The sequence below is a fragment of the Oncorhynchus mykiss genome, chromosome 18 (assembly GCF_057628025.1).
Source record: "Oncorhynchus mykiss isolate SJ-2025 chromosome 18, ASM5762802v1, whole genome shotgun sequence".
Classification (NCBI taxonomy): Eukaryota; Metazoa; Chordata; class Actinopteri; order Salmoniformes; family Salmonidae; genus Oncorhynchus; species Oncorhynchus mykiss.
In genome coordinates this window covers 34,875,489-34,885,572 of record NC_143039.1, presented here as the reverse complement: position 1 = coordinate 34,885,572, position 10,084 = coordinate 34,875,489, and the positions used below count along the sequence as shown (strand labels likewise).

At 40.1% G+C, this 10,084-nt stretch overlaps 1 protein-coding gene across 1 annotated transcript; it reads left to right on the top strand.

Moving 5' to 3' along the window:
• Window positions 1-2,601: 2,601 nt before the first annotated feature.
• LOC110495936 (gap junction alpha-8 protein-like) lies at window positions 2,602-8,063 on the top strand. The gene has a single exon (XM_090206791.1). It carries the CDS (start codon window positions 4,248-4,250, stop codon window positions 5,394-5,396), a length of 1,149 nt encoding a protein of 382 aa, XP_090062917.1. The 5' UTR covers window positions 2,602-4,247; the 3' UTR covers window positions 5,397-8,063.
• The last annotated feature ends 2,021 nt before the right edge of the window (window positions 8,064-10,084 follow it).

Sequence of the window (10,084 nt, the reverse complement as noted above, 5' to 3'; positions counted from 1 at the left end):
TATTTCCGAAACGCACCAATTTTTTACATTTGTGTTTTTTTTCATCAGAAATGATTGATTATGGGTACCTTCATGTGGTTGAAAAATGTATTTTAGATGTGCATGGAAATTATTGTTTTTTTTTTCTAAACACTATACAGTATTTAAATAGTTTAGCTGAATTTTCATATCCTGTATTTTTGACTGTGATATGTGGCTGTCTCACCAATCTTTTTTAAGAGGAATGCACTTACTGTAAATTGCTCTGGATTAGAGCATCTGCTAAATGACAAAAATGTCAAATGTAAATGTTTTACATAGAGATCTCATATTATTGTATTAATTAAGAAAACATTTTATTTTTAAAATATTGATGTCACCAATGTATCATTTGTACAGTTCTTTATAAAAAATTGTGTTATTTGTTTCATTTGACTGTGTAAAACCTAGCAGTACTACTTATTTATCTGAGAGAGGTGCAGATATTTAGCATTTAGCATTTAGCAAAAAACATGATTATTTGTCTCTTTGAAATGAAACCATCATGTGATATATTTTAAACATATACATATTTGTCATTGCACGACCATGCCATGATTATATAGTTAAAAAAACACATCTCTCTCATAATTTCTTTAAACAATAACTGCTTATTTGCCAACACTTCTGAAAATTGATATATAGAGTTTTGGAATGAAACTCTATCTAGAGGGATGATGGAACTTATTTTTGTCATTTTGCAATCCATAGAACTGATACTTACATCTATGGCAAAGAAAGGATGCAGCATTCTACTTAAAAACAAGTGGGTCATCAGCAAGCCCCTTCCTACCTGAGGCCCCACTGTTGCACTTCAGCCAATGAGAGACAGGAGGTATCATCTGCAGATTGCTTTCTCATTGGATGAAAGGTACGTCCTGTTGTGGATCCAATAGAATCAGCAGAGAGGATGTGGTTCGTGAATTATGACCCTGAGGACACACCCTGTTGAAACCGATTTTAGTAACACTTAAAAACATCTTAAGGATCGTACCCTTTTTTTTAAAATTTTCGCCTAAAATGACGTACCCAAATCTAACTCCCTGTAGCTCAGGACCTGAAGCAAAGATATGCATATTCTTGATACCATTTGAAAGGAAACACTTTGAAGTATGTGGAAATGTGAAATTAATGTCAGAGAATACAACACATTAGATCTGGTAAAAGATAATACAAACAAAAAAACATGAGTTATCTATTTTTTGTTGTTCCATTATCTTTGAAATGTGAGCGAAAGGCCCTAATATAATATTGCAGTTTAGGCACAATTTAGATTTTGGTCACTAGATGGCAGCAGGGTGTGGGCAAAGTTTCAAATTGATCCAGTGAAGCATTGCAATACTGGACAATATTTTGTATCAAGCCCAAATGTTTCCTGAATTGGTCAATTGTTACATTTGCAAGTACATAACTATAGAGAACATACAAACATGATAAGGTAATACAACATTTAAGTTAACACATTCCCAGGAATGTCATACATCATGGCTCATTAGCTTATACACTAACTTTCACACATCTAGATGGCCGGGCGGGGTGGGTGTGGAGCCAGAGACAGCAGGGGTACAAACTGCAGAACCCAGTTCCTACATTTGAATATAAACAAATATTTTATCGAACAAAACTATGCTACATTCAGCATGACAAATCAGAGCAAGATTACTGAATGTAAGTACATTATTTACCTTCAGAGGTCAATGTATCAAACCAGTTGCCATGATACGTTTTTTGTTGTTGTGCACTCTCCTCAAACAATAGCATGGTCTTCTTTCACTGTAATAGCTACTGTAAATTGAACAGTGCAGTTAGATTAACAAGAATGTAAGCTTTCTGCCCATATAAGACATGTCTATGTCCTGGAAAGTTTGCTGTTACTTACAACAGTCATGCTAATCACATTAGCGCATGTTAGCTCAACCGTCACGGTATAGGGACACCGATTCCGTAGAGTTTAAGGCATGTAGTTATGTGTTATTACTTGTTATAATATTATATCAATTAATAATATGTTACATCTTGCTGTGTCAATTTTTCAACTATTTCAAGATGACTGATATTAGCTCTGGTTCATTATGAGACTACTAACACATTATAAGCAGTTCAAAGGCTTATGTACTATGATGCACTCATATATGCATTATACCCCTGTACACCAAAGTGTCACCCCCATATCTAACCCATTAGGTAACCCATGTACAATCTCACATCTTATTTTCTGTTTGAGTACGACTAAACACTGCAGAAAATAACGTCAGATAATGTGGTAGTTTGTGTACATTTCATTTAAACACTGGGGCCATGCTAAATGTACAAATAAAATAAAGATGTCGATAACAAAAAATACAAATACAATAATCGCAATACAGAAATATTGGTAGCACCCTACGGTGTAGAATAAATTAGCAATAACATGGTAATAACAGAAGTAGGTAATTTAGCACTTTGCAGCTCTGATACAATTTTATTACATTACATAGTAACTGTATTTGGGTAACAAACCATGGTCTTGTGAGTTTAAGGCAGGATATAAAGCTATGATGCTTTATAATGCCTATTACTGGTAACTCCTTGTTTGTCAATCATAAGTTGATGATAACATGATACGATTCATTGGGATGAGTCTGGGGTATTGTGAGTGTTTGGATGGCTGATGAGGCCACTCTGTGGTACACTATTATTACCCTCTTACTCCAAGCCGTACATTTTTTAAACAAAATTCTCCCGAGATATCTGTACATAGCTGCTGTAAAGTTCGTGGTTGTCTTTGAGGGACACTTTGAGCCGTTGAGTGTACGATATCTTGATGAACATCCATATACACAGAAGTAGTGGAAATGGTCGGAAGACAAATTGCAAATAAATAAACATTTGCAAATGAGTGGTAAGTCTTTTGTCTCTTTATAACGTTTGGTCTGCTTACAGTTTCCTGGGAACATCATAAGATAAACTGTTTAGACGGTAGAACAATATCGTTCTCATAGTACATGTTGCCCACGTCTCAGTTTATATTTTCTATTTGTGTGGGTTACAGCTGACCAAACCAATGCCTGACCTTTTTGACTTTTTGACTAAAATCCAATAACAAAATTGGAAAAGCTTTATGCCTGGATGCTGTAAATAAAGTGTTACCAATTTTTATTTTGATGATGAGCAAACCAAAGTCCTTCTGTTTTTCGCTAAAATGTTAGATCATACATTCCTAGGCTTTTATAAAAGCCCACCGAAACAAGGATGACCTGACCTTACAATAAACGAAATGTAAACTTTCTCCAAAAAAATCACACACATATTTACTGCTGATCACAGTACATTCCACATGAAATGTCTAATTCACCAATAAACAATCTACGTCAGTTGCTATATCTCTCAGTCTAACCAAGTCAGTAAACAGCTTTATTGTCGGCAGCTAGTTCATTAGGATGTGCCTTGCCTGTCCTCCTTTCCCTCCCTAACATAAAACCATTCGATGGGACACACCGCGTATATTGTACACTACATGAGTTGGTATCATTCCCAACTGCGGTGTCCCATACGTTCCCATTTGTGTTGGGTGATCCTATTGTCTTCTGCGTCACCACACGTCGCCCGACGAATAAAGCCTGTCTGGCTCCCAGCTTAAATATTGCAGCAAACTAAAAACCAACCATCAGACTCAATTCATTCACTTCTGCTCAGTGGTGCGACAAGGACTGGGGGCCTTAGGTGGGAAAGAGAGAGGAAAAAAAGTTCACTTCACACCATTGGGTGCCAAGAGAAGGGGAAACACAACTACACTGGAGCTCTCACTGTGGCAAGTTGCCCATTTGTTAACTTTCACCAATATTATATTCGTGTTTCGGGAATAATATAACCTGGCATTGATTATTTCTATAGAGTTTAGAGAGTTAAGGTGTTTATTGCTATGGTGTTTGTTGCAAAAATGTGCTTTTGGACTGTTGGTTTTAGTCATTTGGGGTGAGGCAACGAGGCATGCAGCGATTTTATGTTTGCTCTCTTTGGATTTGACAAAGAGTGAGCGAGTGGCTCATCATTGCTGTAGTTACAAAATGTTATTAGCCACAGTGTAGCTAGCTACAAAGAACATTTTGGATTGTTATATGGGGATCGAAAAATGACAAAAGAGAGTTGTGGATTCAACACAAGGATTCTTTGCAGTCTTTGTCGCCAGTTCGATTTATAACTTGCTTTTCTCTTCTCCAACCCTCAATATGTAGCGCTGATTGTTGATCATGGGTGACTGGAGCTTCTTGGGAAACATATTAGAGGAAGTAAATGAACACTCGACAGTGATTGGGAGGGTGTGGCTCACAGTGCTCTTCATCTTCCGGATCCTCATCCTGGGCACAGCCGCTGAGTTTGTGTGGGGCGACGAGCAGTCGGATTACGTGTGCAACACCCAGCAGCCTGGTTGCGAGAACGTGTGCTACGACGAGGCTTTCCCCATCTCGCACATCCGTCTGTGGGTTCTCCAGATCATCTTTGTATCTACGCCCTCGCTGGTGTACGTTGGCCATGCTGTGCACTATGTCCACATGGAGGAGAAGCGCAAGGAGCGCGAGGAGGCCGAGCTGAACCGCCAGCAGGAGCTGAGTGAGGAGAGGCTGCCGCTAGCGCCTGACCAGGGTAGTGTGCGCACCACCAAAGAGACCAGCACCAAGGGTAGCAAGAAGTTCAGGCTGGAGGGCACCCTGCTGAGGACCTACATCTGCCACATCATCTTCAAGACGCTGTTCGAGGTGGGATTCGTGGTGGGCCAGTACTTCCTTTACGGCTTCCGCATCCTGCCACTGTACCAGTGCAGCCGATGGCCCTGCCCCAACACCGTGGACTGCTTCGTGTCGCGCCCCACTGAGAAGACTGTCTTCATCATCTTCATGTTGGCCGTGGCATGCGTCTCGCTCTTCCTCAACTTCGTGGAGATCAGCCACCTGGGCCTGAAGAAGATCCGCTTCGTGTTCCGCAAGCCGCCACCCCAGACCCAGGGCGGTCAGGGCGGCGAAGGCCAGAGCCCAACCGGGGAAAAGAGCCTGCACTCCATGGCAGTGTCGTCCATCCAGAAGATCAAGGGCTACCGGCAGCTGGAAGAAGACAAGCCCGCATCGCACTTCTTCCCCTTGACAGAGGTGGGCATGGAGGCAGGCAGGCTGCCCGCAACTTACCAGGTGGGAAGTGAGAACGTCTCTAAAGTGTACGACGAGTCTTTGCCTTCCTACGTCCAGACCACTGGGGCGGAGGTGAGGGTCCTACCGGAAAGCGGCGAGGACGAGGGCTCCGCGGATCCCGACGTGGAGGCTACCGACACGATAGCAGACACCAGACCACTCAGCAGTTTAAGCAAAGCCAGCAGCAGGGCAAGGTCAGACGATTTGACAGTATGAAAGTGAAAGCAATGTGAAAAAGCATGGGAGCAAAGCCTCACAGAGCCTTAACTCTCGCTGTGAGGGAAGTTAACATCAGCTTGTTATTCGGGAAAAAAGAGTTTAAAATGCTGTGCAATGTGCAAGGAGCCTTTAGTTTTAAAAGAAAGATAAACTTGTATTTTATAAGACAGCATTTTTTGTACAGTTTTTATCAATCTATTTAAAAGCTAACAAAAAGAAAAAAGGTCGTTTTCAGCAGGATTCCTATCGTACAGAGGAGGTTATTTAACAAAAACGTGCTGTTTTTTAATTCACATATTTTCTATCAAGAGTTTAACCAAAAACCAAACGCTTCCGATGTTTACATTTTTTGATTAGCCATTTAGCTTGATGTTAAATGTTATATTTCTATTGAACAAGTTGTTTTTTGCAATACTGTCAGGGTTGAGCGTGTGTATGTATTACAATCATTTCACATCTACTCACACATATACAACTCATTTATTTCACCTAATAGACCTACAGTATGTGTGCAAGTTGTATAATGTCCTTTAGATTTATTTATTTTATTTGTGAGGTGAAACATCACATTCTCATAGAATTGCCATCAAACATTTTTAAAAGAAAGGACCATTGGTTAAATGAAAATTGACATCAATCTTGGCATTTATGTTTTTAAATCCACAACATGTATCAAAAAGCCTTGATAAACATGTATTTTATTGATAACTATGGGAACCATGGAAACTACTGTGGGCAAAATACTTTCTTCCCTTCCTCTACACACAGCCGCCATGATGATAAAGATCTTGTCCCATCAGCACAAAGTATTGTTAAACAAGAGAGAATAAAAGAGCAAACTCATATTCACAAAACTGGCCTTCCTTGACAACGTTTGAAAGAAAACAACTTTTTGATTCCATCTCATGAAATGTGACAACCAATGACCAGTGTAGCCGAAGTGCTCAGTTCGCAATGTACATTTCAAAACTGGAATTAAATGTCAAACTAAGGGCCTCGCAATAAATTCATTTACACAGTGGTCAACACGCTAACGTCTATCACGTTGGTCAGATTTCGACACAGATCAACCAAGAGCCATATTGTCAGGCAATATGACATCTTGCTTTACCGATGTTCATATGTACAAATATACGATGAAGAGGTATTCCTTTAAATTGTATTGGTTATCTAGTTGATTCATTTGTGTTACAAATGAAGACTATACATATCAGAAACCCATTGACACTAATTCTGCTAACTGGACAGTGACAGAACATAAACGCTGAAGTGAAACAATTTACGGGCCTTCAAATCAAACTTGGTTTTGAAATACGGGAATCTGGAAGTGCCTGAAGGATATACTTTCTGATACTTGTCTTCAGTCTGTATGAGCCCTTCCATATTGTGACGTTGAAACATCATATTGTGAAATTGAAAGTTGAACTGTGTGTCTAAATAGAATGTCTGTAATGTTTTGATGAGCGCCAATTGATTCCATGTTAACGGTTGCTTTTATTTCTATTTTCATTATTTTACAAAAAAATGCTATTTAAAATGGCGTAGTGGTTAAGGCATTGTTGCCCTGGGAACTGCTCTACTGTTGTTCATTTGAATTAAATCCCAATTCTATTTTAGGTTATTCAAACATACAGTTTAGAGAAATAGAATCCCCCCCCCCTATCTTCCTTCCTCTAAGTTTTGCATATCTGTTACCCATCACCCTACTTCAGAAAAACACCAGGGCGTGTTGATTAGGCAACAAACGGATAAAAACAGACAAACAGAAAGGGAGTACTGTAACTGGCTTGGTTTCGATTGCCATGGCAAAAACATTTTAAAACATGTTCTGCTGTGTGTCCTAATGAACAAGACCCAGACCAGAGATCTGATGAACATTTCAATGGTGCTTTCATTCCAACCAAGTCCTGCCATTTTGCCAGAGGCCGAATGATTCAGCAATCAGTATCGCCATCAACACATTGCAACAAATAATGAGAGGCGTTTAGCACAATCACCAGTCAGAGGAGGTAAAGCAAATGTTTCTGAGTGTTGATATGATTAGGAAAGTAATGCTTCAGCAGAGGGGGAACATTGAGCCTTGTTCAGCCAACAAATGCAAACCATCTCAGTATAGTGCAGTGGTCCATCAAACCCCTGTCCTAGACAAGATGCTACAAGCTGCAAGGTTATCAACTTAGCCCAAACCTCAGTTCTGTACGTAATGTGAATGGGGCAGACATTCACTTCCTAGGGCTGCTCCAGATGGGGTGCTGTTCACTTGGATTAAATCTCATTTAAAAATGAAATCCAAAAGAATTCATGACGTTGGCAAGGTATCCAGTTAAACATTTAGCCATGCTGAAAGTCATCGGCCTTGCTGACCTGCTCACCTGAATGTCAGCAGGGAATATCTGAGGAATATTAGTTTCTTATCAAGCTGTATACATTCCCAATAATCAAGAGACAGACGAGGGCCTCATGATTTCAAACCTCACCATAGGGTTAAGTGTCCTAGCAGTATCAAAGTCAGTCTTTTACTGTTTTTACGATCAAAATAAGTATTCTTAGTAAAAAGAAAATAAACGTTTTACTAACTTGTAGTCCTATCTGCTCATAGTTGTGTGCAAGTATCATCTTTTGAAACTGTGAACAAATCCAATAAAAGGTCAGGTGTGGTCAAGAGGTGGCGCCTCCTTGTCTTTTCTGCATCACACATACACACACACACACACACACACACACACACACAGACACAGACACAGACACAGACACAGACACACACACACACACACACACACACACACACACACACACACACACACACACACACACACACACACACACACACACACACACACACACACACACACACACACACACACACACACACACACACACAGTATGTATTTTAATTAGCAAGTATAAAAGGCCATGACTTTCATCAATTTGTTGCCCGACAGGAGACAGGATGCTCTCAATTGTACATCTGTAAAAGTTTGTGATGGTTTTATGTGTAAAGCCACATTTCTTTAGCCTCCTGAGGTTGAAGAGGCTGTTGCGCCTTCCACACTATCTGTGTGGGTGGACCATTTTGGTTTGTCAGTGATGTGTACGCTGAGGAACTTGAAGCTTTCCACCTTCTCCACTGCGGCCCCATCGATGTGGATAGGGGTGTGTGTGTGTGTGTGTGTGTGTGTGTGTGTGTGTGTGTGTGTGTGTGTGTGTGTGGCTGCATTTACACACGCAGCCCAATTCTGATAATTTTCACTAATTTGTCTTTTGACCAATCCAGAACAGCTCTGAAAAAGATCTGATGTGAAAAGGTCTGATGCGATTGGTCAAAATACCAGTTAATAGAAGAAATATGAGAATTCGGCTACCTTTGTATAGACAGCCTCAGTGTCTCTGTGTGTTTCTGACATTTGGAAAGTTTACTGACAAATCTTCTGTTTCCATCAGGACTGTCATGACATTTTTTATCTGACATGTACTTCACTGGCATAAAAGGGTCGGATGGAAACCTGGTTACTGACTGCCAGCTCTGTGGGCGCACAGGTCATGTGAACATTGCCTAGATTGTTTTGCCAGCTATTTGCTATGAGGGGGAACTGCCCCAACGAAATAGCAGGATTTCATAGCATAAATTATAATAGCACAAAATAAATGCACCGTCCTGGGGTGCTCAAATGTGTGTCTGTTCAGTCAGAACTTCTGGCTCTGCTCTAGTCTCCCTCCCACATGAGTCGCTCGTGCCAGATGGCTTAATTCCACCCCAGTAAATTTTGGACTCTTGATTTTCTGAGTTCGATCGTCAAGGTCCTAGCATGATGAGAGTGATGTATCTGTTCTATGTGCGCTATTTCTATGCTTCCTGGTCTTAAGTTTTGTTTTTGCTTTCGGTTTTGTACACCATCTTCAAACAGCTGGAAATACAACATTTAGACGGTAACTATTTGAATTTTAGCAACCAGGAAATGGCAGAGGGATTTCTGCATTGTGTATCTTTAACAGAGACTAAAAGGAGGCATTGTGCTGTTTTCAGGTGGTTTAGGGACCATCGTAAAAGTGCAATACATGTGATTGCAAGTAAGCAAAAAAATATATGTTTTTGCATTCCCATGAAGATTACACACACTACATAGGGCCTCCAGTCGCAAAAGGGCCCAACATTTTTATTAGTTACCTCTAACTACTAAGGTGCTATATTTGACCCATTTACAAATATACTTTTCAAAAGGTCCCTATCCAGGTGAAATGGAAATGTACAACCACATAATGTGAAGTCACTGACCCCCCTCGTCCATGCTACATTCATTAGAAGTCCAGTTCACCACTTCCTTGATTTTATAGGCATATTTCTTCTGATAGGTCTAACTTTGAATACCTTTCTATCCATATGAGCTAAAGATATACAGACACGGGCTGTGGGTTCCTTCAACTCTCCTATCAAAATTACATTTTTTTTTATTCCTCCTGATTCTCTTCCAAATAGTTTTCCTAATACAGATTTAGATATTCATTAACATACAGATCTGATGTTCAATAGCTTCATATCCACATATACATCTAAAACGACTTGTGGTTATGTCTCTGACTACCCTCGTCCTTAGTTTGCCATGAATATTTCCTGTGATGGGTCAAATTGCTCACTGTCCATATGAGCTACAGATCTACAGACAAGTGTGGTGGGTTCCTTGACCTCT

Excerpts from the sequence above, each read along its gene's own strand:
- LOC110495936 (XM_090206791.1), top strand. The coding sequence starts at position 4,248 with ATGGGTGACTGGAGCTTCTTGGGAAACATATTAGAGGAAGTAAATGAA.